Source organism: Lepidochelys kempii, chromosome 3 (assembly GCF_965140285.1).
Source record: "Lepidochelys kempii isolate rLepKem1 chromosome 3, rLepKem1.hap1, whole genome shotgun sequence".
In the NCBI taxonomy this organism is placed as follows: domain Eukaryota; kingdom Metazoa; phylum Chordata; order Testudines; family Cheloniidae; genus Lepidochelys; species Lepidochelys kempii.
The window spans coordinates 24,989,483-25,011,329 of NC_136382.1; the positions used below are offsets into that span (position 1 = coordinate 24,989,483).

Sequence of the window (21,847 nt, forward strand, 5' to 3'; positions counted from 1 at the left end):
AATTTAGAAAAATAGTGCATAAGCATTACACCTGATAAAAGACCAAACTTGATGTGGAATCTGGACATTGCACTGGGGGTAAGAGTAGCACACAGCACAATTAATGCTTTCCTCTACTCAATGCAGAAGCAGTGTCAGCTGGGTTTTCTCCCTTCCCTCCAGAAAAAGGGGCAAAGTCTCCCCTTCCTTTGTGTTTTTAGCACAGAACTAGGCCCTAATTAGGCAAAGCTCTTTAGAACAAGCACACACAAGCCTAGATTCATAATACTGAGGTACCTAAGTCCCAGTTTTAGGCTTCACTGTGATTCACAGACTCCTGTTGAACCGTGTAGGCTCCTAAACTCACTTGGCACCTAAGTTTTTGCAGTAAAAAGTTCCCTCATTACCTATGTTTCTGCCTCTTGGCATGCACACTGCTGCCTCACTCTAGGCATCTAGAAAAGGAGTACTTGTGGCACCTTAGAGACTAACCAATTTATTTGAGCATGAGCTTTCGTGAGCTACAGCTCACTTCATCGGATGCATACCGTACGGTATGCATCCGATGAAGTGAGCTGTAGCTCACGAAAGCTCATGCTCAAATAAATTGGTTAGTCTCTAAGGTGCCACAAGTACTCCTTTTCTTTTTGCAAAGATAGACTAACACGGCTGTTACTCTGAAATCTAGGCATCTAGACACCCAACTCCTGCATAAGCCTCAAAGTGATTCACAAACTGGGGAAGATAGGTGTTCACACACCGACCTGATGTGTGGGGCCCAATCTGGTAGCTGTGCCCAGAACAAGCCTAACATATTGTGTGAGTTCACATAAAACAGGCTGAGGGAGAAGAGGAGGAAGACCTCCCTCATAACTTTTAGCCCAGTGGTTAAGGTACTTACCTGGGCTGTGGGAGACCCCCAGATGATGAGAAAGGATTTGAAGAGGGATCTGTCATCTTGCAGGTCAGTGCTCTGGCCATTGGGCTATGGATAGGCTTGGAAGGATTTGAATTAAGTCATTACTCCTTGGGAAACATTGATTTATTTGTGTCAGGTGAAATCTAAGAAAAAAAATCATCCACTGATAGAAGCTGGCAAGTGTAGCCTTCCCCGTACGTTGCATCTGCAGGGATTCAATATCCCAACTGTGCAGCCGTGGAGGGAGCCCCCTGCAGCCTCACTCAAACTGAAAATTTAAAATGGATACAAATCAGAAAAAAAGGTTAAAAAGAAACATCAATATTATCTGTCAAATTTGCAAAATAAATAAATAATAAAATCAGATTCTGCCAAAACCAGCTAAGAGGTATTCTGATGTGGGGCTCCCTCAGTCTTTCCCGTTGAAGCAGTGCCACTGTGGATAAATAACTAAAGAGAGTCACTGGGCCAGACAGCAAGCGAGTGCAAACATGAGAACAATTTTGTAACATGAACTATTAAATACAGCTGTTTAAACTGTATCATCCTCTGATTTTTTCCCCCTCTTGCAAGTACAGTAAAGAGTGTAAACTTCTCTTCGCTAGTTTAACACTTACATTTTCCACAGAAATTAATCAAAAACCTAATACTTTAATAGAAAAAAGAGCCGCATTAAGTTAAAATCATGAAGAGATTGTTTTGGTACAAATTATATTTTGCAATACATAATTAATTACATTTTCAAACACTTAATTACTTTTATCCACAACATTTTGTAGGTAAAGAACATTTTGAAAAAAAATCAGATATAATAAGCATAATAAAGGTAAACACATATCTTGGTCTTCAGTACAAATGGTGCAATTAGATACAATAATATGTAAGAACATTTTCTATGTCTAGATGTCTATTTAGAAGTCTAGTACTACCACAATCATTATTCAGTATAGGACAAAAGGTTTACTGGCCTAACAGTCTCCTAATTAGATTCAACATATTTAATGCAAGATGACAAAACAGAAAAGTAACATTTCTAACATAGGTGGGTTTCTTCATTGGAAAGATATCCCAAGCTTTACTTAACAGATTCACCAGCACAAGGCTATATGGTCTGTGCCAACTCATTGCAAGGGTGAGCTGAACTGTTTTAGGATTATTTTCCTCTCACATTGGTGTATATCTTCACCAAAGTTGCTCCTGATAATGGAGTTACACAGGTGCAAAGCTTGTGAAAAGTAGAGATGAATCAGGCATTAGAAATTATATATTTCCTGTCTGTTTCACATGCCTGGACCTGAGCTGTAGGACTGAATGTGGCTCTTACAGGGATTCCAAGAATACACTGATTCCCAGCAGTGCTGGAATCTTTAATAGATATACTTTACATATCTGACCTCGATGAGCCAAGGAAGAGTGGGTTCAAATCTGAATCCTGACAAAATACTTACAAGGTATCATCCATCTATGCAGTTACAAAGGCCAAGCAAAATTCATGGCTGTAGTGGAACATCCTCTGAGAACACCTCTAATGTCTAATAATCATCAGGCCCCATATTCCAAGAGGGAAAAATAGGAAAATGGTCACAAAATGGAGAGGACACTCATTTTAAATGCTTAATAATTCCAAATCTTATTCCATCAAAGCAAAAGAGTAGGAGCTGCATCTTTCTTGTTTTTCTAGGTAAAGAAAGTACAGTTCTTCTTCCAACATTCATTCAGTCTCCAAAATCAATGGGCAGTTTTAAAAACAATACCTTCAAAAGATAAAATCATGACCAAGTAAAAAGACGACAGACAACCACACAGACAATTCTGTAGTTACTTATAGCATTGGTCTCTCAAAATGTAGTAGTCCTGACCTAGTCAACCACTGATCCCTGCTCACATTTTCTAGTAACTGCATTTCATGATCACCTTTTCATATGTATACTAATGATTCTTTTGCTTCATTCCTTTATGTAGCTAGAATAAATGCTATTATTTTCAGAAGTAGTTTTAATCACTCTCTCTTGCCACCTGGCTGGACCAAGGCTTGACCCTCCCAAAAAGTTACCGATCTTGAGTTTTCTGTTTAAATGTCTCTCTTTTCCATTCTATTTTATGTACTTATCACCTCCATTACTGTAGTATCTAAACATCTCACACTACTTAAATATTTTTACCTTCACAAACCCCTGTGAGGTAAGGAAATACTATTTCCCTCATTTTGGAGAAGAGGAACTCATGGAAAATTACTGTAAAGGAGCCATTTCTCCCCTTTCCTGGGAAATATATTGAAGGGAACTGTCCTGCAAGAGGGAAGGGGATTGATTAGTTGAGATCAGAGGTTCTTCTAATTTCTACAAATTCTCTAAACCTGACATTATTCCTTCTTGATCAAAAAGTCTTCTTCATTGACTGCTAGCTATGATGAAGTCATGCATAACTTCACCTACCGCAGCAGTTCTCAAACATTTTGTATTGTGACCCCCTTCACACAGCAAGCCTCTGAATGTGACCCCCCCCCCAATTAAAAATAGGAGTGTGTGTTAATTTACTATTAAATTAATTTAATTTAACAGGGGCTCAGGCTTGTCAGTCCTGCCCATTGCCAAACCCCTACATGGGCTGACAGCTCGTGACCCCCACGTAACCACCTCATGACCCCCTAAGGGGTCACAACCTCCAGTTTGAGGGGTCATAACACCCAGTTTGAGAACCCCTGACCTACAGCCAATGGGGAATTCACTGGTGATCTGTGGGAATTTGTATTGTATTTTGGGATATGTAGTCCCATTGAGCTGTATCTCTGTATTAATGGATGAGAACTATTGTGTTGCTTTTTTGTTTTAAGTCTAATTTCAAGGCTCCTTTTACAATTATTTAAAATATGTCATGCTTGAAAATGAAGTTGCAATAACAAATTTAATTTTAGGTTTCCTATAATTTAACCTCTTCTCTGCTATTACTTAAAGGCAAGTCAAATCTTGCAGAGATTTCATGCTTCTTGTTCTGTAGCAAAAAAATGCCACCAGCTACAAACATTAATTTAATTCAATTACATTTAAATAAAAGTTCAGAGATAGCAATTACAGAAATAGAAAGCACCTAAAATACTCACTTTGAGTCCACTCAGCTGGCACTGATTCAAGTGGTTATTAATCCTTTTCTGGAACATGCATGTGTTCTAGCAGTTTATTACAGGACATGTCAGACAAATAAATTCAGCCACGCTGGACAAGCTCAACTGCTGAATTTATCTGGTCATTTATTTTAAAAATGCTCAACACCACTGGTAACGAAGTATTTGTAAGCCTGTTTTAAAGTTAACACCCCATCAAGAGAGTGGAGTACAATGGGGAATTTCAGTTACACAAAAGCTGTATCAGTTTGTCTTGCTGAGGACACCTGGTAGCAGCATAGCACACTGTAACTATATTATGAGTCTATCTTTACAAGCCGAAAGGCTAATGCTTCATTAAATAAACCTTACCTCCTTTGGAATAAAATATCAGTGTTGTATATTATGTCCATGGCTATGGTGCTTATGGAAAGAAAACACTATACAGTCGTAAATGGATATCAGTGCATGTCAGCTGTACTCCAGGGACTGCATAATTTTGACAATGTTTACATTTCAAACTTCACTACCAAGTAACCAGGACTTCACAATGCTTTTTATTAATTAGGACTATGTCAACTTAGCAACACAGTGTCTCTTGAGCTTGCATATACCAATGCTATAAATATGAGGAGAGGAACTATGTAGGAGTTTTAGACACCAAGTTAACTGTTTAGCATAATGTATTTTTTATGAAGTACTAATTGCTTTTGAGTCTTAGTTTAAGCCTTTCAGACAGAGGCAGGGGACTACCTACCCATACATCACAGTCGTCATTTTTGCTTTGTTGCAGAGAAGAACAGGAATCTAATCTTTTAAATGATAGTTTCCCAAGCCCAATACTGTTAGCTTCCACTACCGAGGCAGGTTTTGGAGATACTTCCATTGACAAATTATTGCTAGTTATTTTTAAATTTGCCACTTTCTCTCTCTGTTTAGTTGGAAGACTTGATCCTCCGTTACCCCTCTCTTTAGTGGTGTTTTCCTTCATCTGAGCTGGATTCGGTTGCCTCTGCTGTTTAATTCTATAAGTCTGATTTTTATCCATCATATTCCCATCATCACTGTCCTCACTAGAAGAAGGTCTCTCATGGCAAACACTCTTTTTAATGGAAGTTTTCCAAGTAGCTTGAGCAGAGAATTTTCTAATGTGACAGTTATCTTTGGCCTTTGCTAACTTCAGTGATTCACCTTTGGAGTGCAAAGGCTCTGCTGCTTGACTGCTCAAACCCACAGACTTTGAACAGTTTTGTTTGGGGTATTTTTGCTCCATTTGTAGCAGGTTGCCAGGTTTTTTGTACTGTTCCTGGTAATTTTGTATACTAGAGACCCTCAAATATTTTTCTGATAACATTTTGATTTTCTTTGTGGAGTCACTTAATTGAATTGAAGGATAAGTGGAAACAGTCTCAGGAATTGATGTTTCTTTCATTTGTTTCAACAACTGTAAAGGTTTTGGTTGCACTATGTTTAGAGACAGTGAAGTATCTTTCTGCACAGACGTCTTCAGAAATATTCGTTCTCTTAAAGGCAACTTCTGAAGCTGTCCTACCAGATCAGTAGGGGTAGGAACCAAATACTCTGCTCTGCTGCAAGGATCAGTGGATTGTGTAGCACCAGAATATTTTGTGTTTTCTCTTGTTTTGTGCTGAAGTGTACATGGTTGGCTTATACAATTATTAGATGCACCAAGCTCAGACACTGAAAAACAGGCAGAATCAGCATGTGCTGGTGAAATGCTGAAGGAGGTTCCTTCCCAATCAATGCCACTCAATTGTAGATCAGCTATCATACAGGAAACATAAGAGGATGATGCCTCAGGGAGTTGAGTAAACTGTGCTGCTGAAGTAAGAGAGTCATCTAAAACACTCTGATATTGAGTGTTGGGTGAAGCAGTTAGAGGAAGGGTAGATACTGGGTTTTGTAACTGCGCAATTACAGTGGAGAAATCTGCAGCTAAAAGGGAATCATTAGATTTGGAGACAATTTTCTGCTGCATTTGATTATCAGGAAAAGTTTTTAAATCTGACTTGCAATTCTGCTCAGGAAAGCTTTCACATGTAGATTGCAAATTCATCAGAGACAGAAGATCAGTAACTTTACCATCGATATCTGAGTGTTCTTTTTCTTTATTTTTCTTACCTGAAAAGACAAAAAGACCATATATAAACAATAGGTGTTTCTTTGCTGTCAAAGTAAAAAACAAAAATTAACCTCAGCTGTTCAGAATTTATAATGCTAGCAGATGAAAAAGAGCAGGGTGAGAGAAGGAGATGGGATCTTGCTAGGGGCATAATCTTCCACTGAATATGATGTATAAACAGCTATGGAAGAGCTGATGCAGTCCTGAAAATATCTTTATTATTTGTGTTATGGCAGTACTCACAGAGTGCTAAGCACTGGTCAGCTTTCAAACTTACTTCTCTGTTTTTTTTCCAAAACTTCCAACTTTTCCACTTTATAGATGCCAACTATGTCAGGATAGGCAGACTGAAACAAAGATTCTTCTTCTACTGTAACCACAAAGGACTCTGTGGGCTGATCATCTGCTGTAACATAATGCTCTAGAAAATTAACAAAGGCACATTAGGGCTGAGGGCATGGAGAAAGGGAAAGGACCAAAGCAAGAACAATGCCGTTTCCTTGTCCTTACCTACAATTTTCAATATAAATGTCAGTAGCAGAAGATTACAGGCCAGACCCTGGTCATGCTACGGCCCCTTTGCACCAGTCTGATGCGGGCAGTTGAGATTCTCCTATCCTGGGGGATTTTTTCATTTGAAGTAGTGCCACCATAATACAGGGGATATGCTGGGGCCAAGAAGAAATAAAACTGGAGTCCAATGTGCTGTCGTGATCCCCAAGCCAGTGTAAGGGGCATCTTTGCTCTCCTCCAACTGTGCACCAAGTGCTGCTCTGACACGCCTAAAGACTGCCACAGACAACTCCTCCCCCACCAAGGGTTCATTGTTTGCACTGTCAAGCTGTTTGATTTTAAAAGTGTGTGTTTTCTGCATACGTTCATAGAACAGTTGTCCAATCTGTACTACAGGTCACTTGTGCACATTGCTGGCTGCCCACTTCCTTTAAAGGGGATTTTTGTCCACTGTTTTTAGTTACATTACAGAATAACCCATGCGTTTACAAGACAGCACCAACCTGGTTTTTGCCATTCAATTTCAAAACAAGGAATTCCATTTTTAACACGTGTCTTGACTATCCTGTGAAACAAAAGCAGACATGGTACCAACTTCACTAAGTGATTTTGCTAAAGCAAGAAATATGAAAAATCACAAACCTATTGCAAAATTTTAATTTTATAATCCATGCAAATTAATCAGAGGGAAAAAAATCCTATTCCTCTATCAGTAGATTTAGTACAGATTCTAAAAATCAGAAAGATTTTCTTTTAAGATTGTAATTTTTTCTTTGGTGCGGGTAAATAATAAACTTCAGTTCTTGACTTTGAACATTTAAACAGACCATTAGTGAACGTAGAGGTCATAAACAGGTACCAGATGAGCATCACTGGAGAGCGAAGTCCCCTTCTCAAAAGAGATACAAAGGCAGTGATACTGAAAAACTTCCTCATACTGCCCTGCCTATCGCCATCAACCCTAGCATGTGGACGATCTGACACAGTAGTTGTGACTCAGTTCATTCACTTCTTGTGTCTCTTTGCTCAGACTGGAGAGTTTTGAGCCAGAGAGATATTGCTTGGGGGGCAATATTCATTTTATCTGCATTGTGCAGTTTATTTAGGGGTGTGTGTGTGTGTGTGTACATACGCTGCCGATGCTTTTTTGTTACACTGACAGTTGCAAGTGAGCAGCCATCAGATGATCACTGCCAATAGCAAAATTAAGTTGATTTGAACCAGCAACTTAGAGGTTAAGAAGTTCCACGTCCTACTAACACTCCTACAAACCACTCAGTCCCTGCTTCCAATATTTCTTTGGGACAGAATTCTGAATAACCACCACTGATCCTGCAAAAACTCACCTTACCGCTTGTGCTATTTCACATCTGTGAGCAGTCCCACTGAAATCAATGGAACTACTCACAATAAAGTAAAAATGGGTAAATGTGTGCTGAACCAGGTTTTAGGCACTAATCCTGCATATATGGAAACTGGATGTGCTACACAGAAGCAGAAAGGGAAATTACTATGCTATGTAGTAGGCATAACTCTGCTCAGTGGTGGCTTTGCACCCATGCAGGAAAGGAGAAGGGTAATCAGATGTCTTTGGGTATCCATGAGGGTGCAAGATTGGTGATGAGATTGTCACAGGTACATACTGGCAATGTGTGTGGGTATATCATCTAAGCAGTGCACAGCCTCTCTGCATCCCCTTTTTTGCTTAATTGGTACTAGAATTTGATGGTAACACTGAACTGAAAGTTTAACAGAGTTAGACAATAATGATATTCGTTCTTGACAAGAAAGTATAGTAAAATTCAACAGCAAGACCATTCACTATTAGCCATAACAAGAGAAAAGCCAGTAGGTATGACAAGAACTTCAGCTCCCCAGCTGCAAACTGTTACCCACTAAGATTTATAGACCACAGGCCTGATTGTGCATGGACTTCAATGAGCAAAGACTCATGCCCATAGTGTGGTATCTCATGTATAGTCCCATTGAAGTTGAGGAGACTATGGCTAAAAGTGAAGAATCATGATCTATAAACTAGCATTAAAGAAACTTTTGTACACATTTTACTTTACACTTTACTTTTGTGTAGCAGCAATGACAGAAATGTGACACTGCTTTAAGCTTTTACCATTTTCAAAAGGCAGCACATAACTCAAGGATGAGGTAAAAGGAGGAAGTAAATTTTACTTCATAAGTAATAAGATTTTCTCCAGCAACAAAAGTGAACAGAAATATGGAGTGAATTCAAAAACTTCACAAATTACGTTACCGTATTGCCTGCAGTTGCTCTGTATCTGTCTGACCAGACTTTCTTTTGATCATGTCATAGCGTGTCAACAGTGACAACAGTTTCTTGCATGCATAGTGTTTGGTCCATTCCATCTTCTCAAAAGCAAATCTCTGTTAAGAAACACAACCTTAATACCTTCTTACTTTGTTGTTACAGTGTCCTTAACAGTTATTTCAATGGACACTTTAAATATCTATTATGTTTTATACATCGGTTCAATACCCACCTTATGGTAAGACACTAATGACCTCTCAGTGCAAGATGGCAGAATAATGGACATCCATAAGAGGATAGATATAGCAGCCTGCTCATCTGAGAGTTAAGGGAGCAGTTGTATAGTAGCAGCAGGAGGAATGGGAAGGCCACATTGAAAGCTAAAAATTTTCTCATCAGATTCTGATAACGTATCTCTCCCATGCATGCACCCCCACAGATTTTTATCACATTCCACTAGAGTACTCATTAATGGTCCATTGTCTATACATCATTCTTGTAAACTGTGCCAGTAGTCTGAGAAGGTGGAACATCAAAACAGATCTTCTGCCCTGCCAGGAAAGGTGAGCCTTAACATTAGCCTTGGAGATGACCTAACCAAGAAGGGTATGGTTTCCAACTTCTGTACATCAGCCCCAAAACAAAATTCAGATGGATAGTTCTCTTTTATGCCACAAGAATCCACTTGATAAGATTGCACATTTATGTTGCTGGGTAGTCTGTAAGTCAATCTAGAAGAGTCATTGTCCCAATGGACACTGAAATCACCCCGCACAATAAACCTGGGAGAATTCTTTTCTGGGCACAAGAACATAATCACTCACTCAAGGCATAAAGGGCTGGCGTATTTCTGTGATTAGCACTAAATGGCATCACCAATCTTTGCATTGTAAATATCAGTCTCAAATTTTATCTACAGACTTATAGACAAAGCTGTTCTACTGTAAGGTGACCTCTTCAACTGTGTTGATTAAATATAATTTCATGTATACATTTCAATCATGTGTCCTTTTGTATTGATAAGAGTACAACTAAAACACATCTTAGAGTTTGATTAAATGTATAAATGCAGAGTTCTCACTGGTAGGCTACTGGTAGTCAGCCTAGTTCAACAGCACAATGAAGGCATCATTTATAGCACTAATGCTTAGAAGAACAATATAACATCAATATCGAAACAGATTTCTTGAAAGAAGAGACCAGCGGTTCACTTTTTTTTTTTTTTAAATAATATATGATGCAGCTCTCTTTGCTACAGATTAGCAAATGGACATTACAATGTGTCCTTTTTACCAACCCATGACAGTTGCCACCAAATTCTCTTTTATTCTGTCCAGTTTCTCTCATGTGTTCTCTGCCCGCTCTCTCCCTTGCATGCTTTCCTTCTCTCTGTAGGGTTGTTATTTTTAGGTATTTCCTGGCCCCCCATTATTTTCTTGTTTAATAGATCATCCTCCTCCTTTCCCACTAGGCAGAAAGCTACATTCTGCTCACTCCTATGGAGCTATCTATTAATGGTCCAGATCTGTAACTACTGTAAGTCATACTAGTTACACTGAAGTCAGTTGTGCTGTGCTGTTTTACACCAGATGAGGATCTCACCCATTGTACTGGAAAACAGTGTTAATGATACATTGATCTCTCTCTCTCACGCACACTGTAGGCTGATAAAATCTACATCCACTCACATAACCTCAGGGGAGCATGCCAGGGCAGATCTTTGAATTTTTGGGATGATGGACTGTCACCGAAAAGCCTTCAAATTTGGTAGGTGGCAATTCAGAACTGGTAAGTGAGGACCAGCTGCCATAACTCAACTATTCAGGACAGGATGTGAAAAGGAACTTCATATCTAGCTAAAGCTGCAGTAGTTGTGAGTGACCCTGTTTTCCTGTTTCTCTCACTACATTGTCCCCTTCTACAGCTATTCTAAGGCCTTAATTTCAGATTTCCAAACAAATATGTATATTAAGGTTGTAGCAAGGTTCTTTCATTCTTCCCACTAATAAAAGTTACTAATTAACATTAATATTCTCAAGTGCATTGCATACTAACAAATATAACATGTCAAAGAGCTGGATTCTCTATGTATCATTCTGTACCTGAAAGGACAATAAATTTGGCCTCTGGCACTCCATTATCCTGACCAGCTTGTTTTTGTTTACAAGAAATTCTTCAATAACCTTGAAATAAAGCAAAAAGAGGACACTTAGAAGAAAGTTAGCTGAAAATCCAATTCACTAATTCAAAATGAACCTTTAGCAGGCTTTTTAGTTACCTCAGAAAATGGAAAGCCCTCACAACCTCTAGCTTTTCTGCAAGTAAAACATACACATTAGGAATAGGATAGAAATGTGTGTGATGCAGGACTTGCATGCTCAACCTGCACCTGAAAGCAATGAGGAGCAGTTCATTTTGAAGACATTCCTACTTTCTGATATTGTCCTCCATTGCATTTGTCTGTTTCGCTCGCTCTGAACAATACCACTCACAAGGGCAGCAGTATGGGTAGTCATGGGGTTCACAGTACTTAATACTTCCACACAGTTTACATCCACTGAACTTATGGTCCTTACAAGAGCCTACAGAAAAAGGAAGAAAGAGAACGAGATGAACCATGTTTCTCAAACTACACTAGTGTTTCATAAAGTTGAAAGAAAAGGATTACTTGTGGCACCTTAGAAACTAACAAATTTATTTGAGCGTAAGCTTTTGTGAGCTACAGATCACTTCATCGGATGCATTCAGTGGAAAATACAGTGGGGAGATTTATTTACACAGAGAACATGAAACAATGGGTGTTACCATACACACTGTAACGAGAGCGATCAGGTAAGGTGTGGGGTGGCAGGGGGAACCTTTTGTAGTGATAATCAAGGTGGGCCATTTCCAGCAGTTGACAAGAATGTCTGAGGAAGGGGGGGGCAGGAACAAACATGGGGAAATAGTTTTACTTTGTGTAATGTGACACATCCACTCCCAGTCTTTATTCAAGCCTAAGTTAATTGTATCCAGTTTTCAAATTAATTCCAATTCAGCAGTCTCTCGTTGGAGTCTGTTTTTGAAGTTTTTTTGTTGAAGTATTGCCACTTTTAGGTCTGTAATTGAGTGACCAAAGAGACTGAAGGGTTCTCCGACTGGTTTTTGAATGTTATAATTCTTGACATCTGATTTGTGTCCATTTATTCTTTTACGTAGAGACTGTCCAGTCTGGCCAAGGTACATGGCAGAGGGGCATTGCTGGCACATGATGGCATATATCACATTGGTAGATATGCAGGTGAATGAGCCTCTGATAGTGTGGCTGATGTTATTAGGCCCTGTGATGGTGTCTCCTGAATAGATATGTGGACACAGTTGGCAACAGGCTTTGTTGCAAGGATGGGTTCCTGGGTTAGTGGTTCTGTTGTGTGGTGTGTGGTTGCTGGTGAGTATTTGGGGGGCTGTCTGTAAGCAAGGACTGATCTGTCTCCCAAGATCTGTGAGAGTGATGGGTCATCCTTCAGGATAGGTTGTAGATCCTTGATGATGCGTTGGAGAGGTTTTAGTTGGGGGCTGAAGGTGATGGGTAGTGGCATTCTGTTATTTTCTTTGTTGGGCCTGTCCTGTAGTAGGTAACTTCTGGGTACTCTTCTGGCTCTGTCAATCTGTTTCTTCACTTCAGCAGGTGGGTATTGTAGTTGTAAGAACACTTGATAGACAGAGACAAACACCTACAAGATCTCTGAGGGGTTGGAGCAAATGCCGTTGTATCGTAGAGCTTGGCTGTAGACAATGGATCGTGTGGTGTGGTCTGGATGAAAGTTGGAGGCATGTAGGTAGGAATAGCGGTCAGTAGCTTTCCGGTATAGGGTGGTGCTTATGTGACCATCGCTTATTAGCACCGTAGTGTCCAGGAAGTGGATCTCTTGTGCGGACTGGTCCAGGCTGAGGTTGATGGTGGGATGGAAATTGTTGAAATCAGGGTGGAATTCCTCAAGGGCTTCTTTTCCATGGGTCCAGATGATGAAGAGGTCATCAATATAGCGCAAGTAGAGTAGGGGCATTAGGGGACGAGAGCTGAGGAAGCGTTGTTCTAAGTCAGCCATAAAAATGTTGGCATACTGTGGGGCCATGCAGGTACCCATAGCAGTGCCGCTGACTTGAAGGTATACATTGTCCCCAAATGTGAAATAGTTATGGGTGAGGACAAAGTCATAAAGTTCAGCCACCAGGTTTGCCATGACATTATCGGGGATACTGTTCCTGATGGCTTGTAGTCCATCTTTGTGTGGAATGTTGGTGTAAAGGGCTTCTACATCCAGAGTGGCTAGGATGGTGTTTTCAGGAAGATCACCGATGGACTGTAGTTTCCTTAGGAAGTCAGTGGTGTCTCGAAGATAGCTGGGAGTGCTGGTAGCGTAGGGCCTGAGGAGGGAGTCTACATAGCCAGACAATCCTGCTGTCAGGGTGCCAATGCCTGAGATGATGGGGCGTCCAGGATTTCCAGGTTTATGGATGTTGGGTAGCAGTTAGAATACCCCTGGTCGGGGATCTAGGGGTGTGTCTGTGCGGATTTGTTTTTGTGCTTTTTCAGGGAGTTCCTTGAGCAAATGGTGTAGTTTCTTTAGGAAATGGCCCACCTTGATTATCACTGCAAAAGGTTTCCCCCGCCCCCGCTCTCCTGCTGGTAGTAGCTCACCTTACCTGATCACTCTGGTTACAGTGTGTATGGTAACACCCATTGTTTCACGTTCTCTGTGTATATAAATCTCCCCACTGTATTTTCCACTGAATGCATCCGATGAAGTGAGCTGTAGCTCACGAAAGCTTATGCTCAAATAAATTGGTTAGTCTCTAAGGTGCCACAAGTACTTCTTTTCTTTTTGCGGATATAGACGAACAAGGCTGCTACCTTAAAACCTGTCATATACCCATATACATGGGTATATCACCAAAAGCTGCTGTATACAGAGCTAAGCACACTAGCAATACCAAGTAATAGTTACAATAAAAATCAGATTTTTCTTGTTAGTTCAAATGTTGCAGAATGTTATTCTGGAAAATTCTCTCTCTAAAGGCCCACAAACATCATGCATACGTGAGATAGTGAAAAACTGTGGAATGAAAGACTCTCTCTCTCTCTCTCTATCCCCTCCAAAAAAAAAAAATATTCTTGCTGTAAGCAGCATTGGGTTTGAACAGAGTCCTTGAGACTGAATGCCACTTTAAAAATAAAATCCAGACAGTGAGAGGAATAGCAATGCAAATCTTCTCTGCTAATATATCTCAATCCTGTCAATGGAGGGCCTGCCAGCATGAATGACTGAGTCGTTCAGTCTCAATGTCAGTTCAGTCTCTGCCCTCTTTCTTGACACTGCCAAAAAGGTACCAACTATGATGGCAGTTTGTGATGTATACACCTGCCCAAACTAGACCTACACCGCCTAACAGCAATTCACTGTTAACAACTTCTGCACACAACAGGGCCTAGGCTTGTACCAGCGGCCTGCCGGTTAAAAAAAATAAAAAAGTTCTTACTCCATCACCAATCCGCAAGAGAGACCTTTTATACTTTTTAAAGAAACATAATCCAGAAGTTGAGACCTACATAAAAAGCAATTTTTAATGCAAGTGATTTAAAATATTTTAAAGGGCATTATCCTTTTTAAAAAGGTATTATACTTATAAAGCTCCAGAATGCAGGGCAGCATCATTACCCAGGGGCGCTGGTTGGGGGAGCAAATAAAATGTATCTCAAATTAAAACAAAAATCTACCCCTTTTCATACTGACCTGGATGATGGCACACAGAACAATGAGTCATCTTGTTAACTGTTAGAGCAGATGCATTACCACATTGAAGCTGTCCTTTCCATTGATCAAACCTAAAATTATATTAGAAATGTTAATGTAATGCAATCTCATAGCTTATTCATGCAAATTCTACCACTTAAGTTAAATATGAGGGAAAAAAAATCATACCATCTAATTCATCCTCTTAAAACTATCCAGTTTTCCATTACACAATTTGTTTGCAGTAAATGTACTTTTGAGTATGTACTATGGATTATTGGGATGTCTAGCTTTAAGACTCATTGGGGCAACAGGGCAAGTCATACCAGACAACATTAGGATCTAAAGCCCATTAAAGTCAACGAGAGTCTTTCCAAATTACTTTTGTGGTCTTGGGATCAGGATCTACCTGCTCCGATCCTGCAACCATGTATACGTGTGTTGTTGTTTGCAAGAATAGGGACTAGGAGTTTATGTAATTTTAAGCAATAATTAACTTTAAAAAGATAGTTTGCCTGGCAGAATGTATTGTTTGAATACAAAGCTGATCATCATGTAAGTAATTTAATATTTTGTTTCCTTAAAAATTAAAACATGAGTAGTGTAGACTCAGGTTCAAACTGCATCATAATACTGCCTTTCAATAAGATAATTTAAAACCCCGAAATATTTTAGGAGACAAGACAAACTTTAACTTTACCTCTGGAGTAAACTTTGACCTCGCAAAGTCTCAATTAACTTTAAAGCCTGTTCTTTTCCAACTCCTGGCACTCCCTTTTAGAGAGAGAGAGGGAAACATGGCACATATTAAAGTTTAAACTAATGTAAAACATTGATATCTGTTAGGTGTAATCTAACACGATTTTGTAGTCTTTCACACAAACTGCATCCCAAACGCTTTACAGAATCCATGCATTAAAAAAGAAAAAAGGAAAGAAATTCAGAGGAATGGGTGGGGGTACAAAAATTGGTTTTGACTAAGATTTGAAATGACCAATAAGACAGACACAAACAGGAAGGTAGTTTTAAATGACAGGAGCTGCAGAAGAGGGTCTTGCACTAACAGAAGAAGAGAGAGATGGTACCAGTATTAGATGACAGGAGAGTAAAGTAGAGAAAAAACATAGTGACAGACAGGAGCAATTTCAAGAAAGGTTGTGTAAACCAGGAGGGTAATTTTCAACTGTGTGTCTTGATGTGACTGGAAAGACAATCAAAAGAGAAGGTCACATTTGTTTACATGTCTCAGTAGTGGAATAACATTCTCATCAGCAGAGGTCTGAGAAGCTGGGACTTTGAGGAGTTCCACGGAGAAGGGAGCTTCTATTGTCTTGATAAAAAGAGATAAAGGCATGGGTTTGGATTTCAGAGAGACAGTATACACCATAATGTATTCACAATATTGTGGAAGGGGTGGAAGACAGGCTAGCAGAGAGGCAATGGAGGGAGCTGACAGACCGGGCTCTCAACTCTGCTCCTTGTCGGGAGCCCAGCTGCACCGTGGGCTTCCAGCTACCTGCCAGAGCTCCTGCTTCTCCGTCAGGAATGGGGCAGCCACCTGGGCTCTGAGTGGGGAGCCCAGGCAGCCAGCAGCAGCCCAGCTGGGAGTGGGGAAGACTTTCTTGTCAATTTCATAGCTCCAGCAGGGAGCTATGAAATTGACAAGAATGACAGCCAACAGCCAATGTAAGTAAACCAGTGTCTACATGGACACCGTCACCCTAACTACACTGACATAAGCCCTACGTCTCTCAGGGAGGTGGAGTTATTATGTCGGTGTAGTAGGGCACTTACATAAGTGGGAGCAAGGCTGTAGTGTGTACAATAACATAGTTATGTCGATGTAAGCTACCTTATGTTGACCTAACTAACTGTGTAGCGTAGACCAGGGCTTAGAGACATTATGCCATTGATTTACAAGCAGAATTCCACATTATTTTTTTAAGCACTGAAACCAATGGCATGATGTGGCCCTTAAACAGTCAAATGGCCAAAACAGAGTTGTTTTGAAATCATGCTAAAGCAGAGATTTACGTCCTGATTCACCCAAGCACTTTAAAAACACACTTAAGTGCTTTGTTGTATTGGAGACTTAGATGAGAAGACAACTCAAACAATTAAAGCGAGGGGCCTATAAGAAAAAAAAATAGCTTGGTAAAAAAATGTTTGGAATCTTCGAAGAGTAAGGCCAGAGTGCAAAATGTTTGGATATTGGGAAATCCAAGGCAACAGAATGAGAATCAGCTTGTGTTAATGGAGAACTGAATTCCTGAACTCCTGACAAACTTGAGTTTGAGAGAGTTTAAAGACAGAAGGGATTATCTAGTCTGACCTCCTGTATACCACAGGCCATTACATTTTCAGCTATACTAATCCCAACGACTTTAGACCAAAACATCCAATCTCTATCACATGGGATGATGATCTACTAACCAGACAGTTTTGTTTTAATAGTTTAACTCTACTGTCGCTCCCTCCATCCCCTTCCCCCAATTCCTAATTTGATAATGACTGCCCATGTATTGGGTAAAAGTAGTTACTGAAAAATTGTGTGTGGCAATAAAATGTATAGATCTTATTAAATTAAGTAGCTAGTTGGTACTACACTGACATAAACTTAAGGGCCTTATGTTTGTATGACAGAAGTGTGTCCTATCAAATATTTTTGTATAGGTAAGAGCAACTGATCACTTCAAATAAGCTTAATGCATGTTAATTAAGGCTTTAAACAAAATAAAGACAATTTACAAAAATGGTAACTCAAATTGTTCATGCCATATATGAGCAAACAGTAGTCCCGAGAGCTCTACTATGGAGGCATTTACTGACAAAGTAAATGAAACAATGATTGCTACTTTAATTTTGATTTTTTATAATCCATTGTTCCTGTGGAACCACTGGCGTGCATGACTTTTTACAAAGTCCTTACTCCAAGGAGCTTACAGAGTACTGCTAAATTACATGGCTTGAATTTGCAGCACAAACATAGGTTATATCATTAGCATAATGAATAAATTGATAATTCAAGAGGACTGGGGAGCTGTAGAGTTGCAGCTGAATAAACTGGATACATAACTGTATAGCTTGAATACACATTTAAAAATCAATTAAAAGTTTGTCACTGGACTGTGGCCAGCTGCTTAGGCATCTAATTACAGCATGTCAATCTCCAACTACTTCTAAGGAATGTATCATTTCAGAGTAACTAACTACGAATATGGAAATAAATGGTTATAGTCAAAGTAGAATGAACCACCTCTTATTTCCTTTTAATACTACAGTTATCAGGAAGCCACTCCAGAAGATAACCAGTTACAACTTCTTGAGGTTTAGAAGCTTCCTCTGAGAAACTAAACAATACTCTTCAATGGCTGAGGACAACATGAATGAGATAGTCAGGTTAAATTTATTTTTGATCTGTATTAGGACTCTGGTATCTAATTAGTGCATCTCAGGTTTGGCCTTGAAGGATCTAGTTGTGCTTGGCTCTCAGTAGAGGTATAGTTTTGTCTCTGTTGAGGTTACCAGATCAGGCTTGTCCTATATAGCTCTTTCTTCCCATGTCTGGTCATACAGTACTGGCACAGCTGGTCTTTAAAGTACAGATTGCTTCTCAAGTACTCTGGTCAGCATCTCTGGCCTATGTAGTCTCTGGCTCTTCACAAGCCTTTCATTAGGTTTTCTGACACCTTTATATCAATACATCTTTCCTGATCTATCATATATTAATGATTTGCGGTCTCTCAGGTACATTTTGTCTATAAAGTGCCAAACACTCTCATGATGCTTCAGAAATACCACCACCACAACAGCTGCCTCAGAAGAAGACTGGTAAACATCAATTCTGATCACAGCAACTTAGCTAAAAAGCTGTTGTACATAAGAATTGGGTGGTGTTGCTAGTCCCCGGCCCCTCCCTGGCTGTTCCCCCTCCCCCGTAGCCAGACCGCTGCACGGGCACTGCTCTGGCCCGCTGCTCCTACCAGGCAGCGTGGGAAGCACAGCTGGCTCCGGCTGGGCAGCGGGGTTGCGAGCTCCTGCTGCTCTGAGCAGCATGGTAAGGGGGTGGGGAGCAGTCAGGGAGCAGTTGGATGAGGCGAAGGTTCGGGGAGGGGGGCGTGGTCAGGGGATGGGGAACAGGGAGGGTTGGGAGTCCCGGTGGGGCCCGTCAGGGGGTGGGGGTGTGGGATTCTGGGGGACAGTTAGGGGCGGGGGGTCCCGGGAGGGGGCAGTCAGGGGACAAGGAGCAGAGGGCGGTTGGATAGGGAGTGGGCGTCCGGGGGGGGATGGGGGGTAGTCAGGGGCAGGTGTCCTAGGAGGGGGTGGTCAGGGGACAAGAAGCAGGGTGGGTTGGATGGGTTGGGAGTTCTGAGGGGGGCAGTCGGGGGCAGGAAGTGGGGGGAGGAACAGGCTGTTTGGGGAGGCACAGCCTTCCATACCCAGCCTTTCGTACAGTTTTGCAGCCCTTGCGCCAAAAGGTTTGCCCACCCCTGCTTTAGATAGTTTGTGAGGTGTTTAAAAGCCCTTACTGCTTTCTATGTTTTCAAAGCCATCAGAACCCTGCAAGGGGCATGTTGCATATAAATAGTACACATGGCTATTTGGACCCCACTGTGAATGTGGCTCCTTAATATTATGTTTCTTCACCTAATTATTTGGTTTACGTTTTAAAATAATAAAGACAGAAGCTGCTATATGGACTCACTCCCTTCCTCATGCCCTTCATTCTAGTCTTCACTCTGGAGGTTTACTTCTTTTCTGACTTCTGTTTCATTCTGTGGTTCTGCCATCTTTTTCTCAGAGATTTTTTCAAATTGTAGATGACTGTGCCTCCCTTATCCTATCAAAATTATCATCATCTACATCAGGTCAGAGCAAATAACTGGTGGAACGCAAGCAGAGCCAAGTAGAGTTGGTTCACAAGCCTTTCATTAGGTTTTCTGACACCTTTACAAGGCTAAAAGATGTACTTTCTTAATCCTGTTATGAAAAACATTAAATGCTAATCTTGCCCTGACAAGCCCTAACCTTCATAATTTTGCTATTTAACTCTCAGCTCCAGAATCAGAGCAATTCTTCCCAAATATGATTTTATATTTTCATGTTTCCTGACACTGAAAATAAAGTTAAGAACCCTACAATACATTGAAAACACAGGCTAAGTTCCTCAAAAGACTGATACCTGTGTTTTCAGAGGAGGATACAAATTCTCTCTCTATTGACAAATGTGATGTGTACAGCACAGATCAGTTACATAATTTGTTTTCAGATTTCTTTTCTTTGCATATTAGAAATATCTCTTGCAGAGATAACCAAAGTAATATGAGTATGAGCGAGCAAGCACACGTGTAGGAAAAAAGAGGAGTTGTGATTGCTTTTCTGCAAAGCCTTTTGGCTGACAACTCAAGATGTTCAGTCATAAGAAGCCAGCCAGAGAGAGACTGCAGAAAGAAAAGTGAGACCTTTTCTGGAATGGTGCAGTTTTCTGCTTAGCTCTTTTTTGATATTTCACCCAAAACCTATTCCCTCAGGTTTCTAAGTTAAGATTTCAGCAGTAGTAGCTAAGGGTCAGTAGTATAACTCTTTCTGGGAGGTCCTGCCTTCATTCACTTTTACTGAGCTGCAATAGTTCTAGAGCCTTTTTGATTATTACATAGCCAACTCACTTCAGAACCACATAAGAACCCAGTATTTCAGAAGCTCCCAGTCCATTGTACTATTTATTAAATCAGAGGTTCTGTTTTTCCTTTGGTTTTCTTTTTGCCTACAAAGCACTTCATTAAGAAAAGGAAATCCTCTCCTGGATAATCCCTTCCAAAAACACAAATGTCCACTGCTTGATTCTCAAATTCTTCGTTTGATTCCCATAACTTAATCTTGGTCTTTGCATACTATACACCAGTACATATAGCAGAATTGTTTGTTATTCATTGTGAGACAATTAAATTATTTAAAAAAAAAAAGTCAGAATTGTCTACCAAAGAGGTCCCACAGACGACTGATGCTCCATGATCCAAAGCAGAGGTTCTCAGGCAGGGTGTGAGGTATGTCAAAGTTTCTAGGGAGGGCAAAACAAGTCTTCTGATAATGCAATAAGTAAAGTAAAAGCGTGTGAGACACCCAAGCACCAGAGGTCATAATGCCACTTACTCAAATATGGCCTGTCTTGACAGATGGGTGGCGGGACCAAATTTGAGTGAGTGGTGTTGCAACTTGTGGTGCTTGACCCCCCTAATCTGAACAAACAATGCCATCTAAACACTGAGTGCTAGGTGGCAGTACCTTCTCGCTATTTTGGGGAGAAGGGGCTCCAAGCTTTTTTTTAAAAAAAGGAGCTCAGGTGGGGTGATTCAAAAAAGTTTTTAAACACCTGATTTACAGACACCATCAACTTGAAACAAAAGTCATTTTCTTTTGGAAATTTTATAAATTATTCCTGAGGCTTGGTCTAGAGTAGAAAGTAGTACCTGAAACACTTACCTTTAAAAAAAAAAAAAAAAAATTGCAGGAACATTACAGGGGAGGGAGAGAATCTCTCTATTTGAGTTTTTGTTCTGGAATTAATCCTGAGCCTCAGATGTCAATGGCAAAATTCCCAATGGCTTTGTTAGAGTGGGATTAGTGAATATGTGCAAATTAAACTAAACAGATAGTGTAGGACATGTTACACCTCCCTGTTTGAATGATATGCCTCTGCCATGTAACTCAGTACGTTCTAATCTGCAATGAGCTTCAGCTCTCAAAAGGATAATCTTGCATATTTGAGAGACTAGGGTTTAGCACAACTCAAGAGCCATTCTTGGTTGAGTGGAAGTGGCAGACACAAATGAGGTTTTAGTCTGGTAAACTGGATTTGAGATCACTGCACTTCACCTGGAATGAAGAAGCAGTTGGATAGACTAAGCATCATAACAGCTTCATAATGAGGTGCTCATTGCCATAGTTTGCAAAGAGTAGTGCACATCAATCTTACTGGCAGCTTCCATTTCAGCTCATCTTTTTCTAGTCAAGAGCAGCAGTACTTACAAACTGAGACTATTATTTCCCCTCAACTTCTTCTGCATGCATTCAAGCAGCAGTTTCCAATGAAATGTCAGGATATGCAGTATCAGGCTGGTCTGGTCACACCAGACAA

The 21,847-nt window shown here is 40.3% G+C and overlaps 1 protein-coding gene across 1 annotated transcript in view; it reads right to left on the minus strand.

Annotated features, from left to right (window-relative positions):
- Window positions 1-1,744: 1,744 nt before the first annotated feature.
- The window catches only part of GEN1 (GEN1 structure-specific endonuclease), a 33,874-nt gene continuing 13,771 nt past the window's right edge, over window positions 1,745-21,847 (minus strand). Inside the window, exons 6-14 of the mRNA XM_073335952.1 lie at window positions 15,413-15,486; window positions 14,713-14,804; window positions 11,370-11,520; window positions 11,217-11,253; window positions 11,041-11,121; window positions 8,924-9,054; window positions 7,158-7,219; window positions 6,419-6,562; window positions 1,745-6,140 (exon numbers count right to left, since the gene is read on the minus strand). Of these exons, the coding sequence (XP_073192053.1) occupies window positions 4,699-6,140; window positions 6,419-6,562; window positions 7,158-7,219; window positions 8,924-9,054; window positions 11,041-11,121; window positions 11,217-11,253; window positions 11,370-11,520; window positions 14,713-14,804; window positions 15,413-15,486 (2,214 nt within the window). The 3' untranslated portion in view covers window positions 1,745-4,698. The remainder of the gene's footprint in view (window positions 6,141-6,418; window positions 6,563-7,157; window positions 7,220-8,923; window positions 9,055-11,040; window positions 11,122-11,216; window positions 11,254-11,369; window positions 11,521-14,712; window positions 14,805-15,412; window positions 15,487-21,847) is intronic.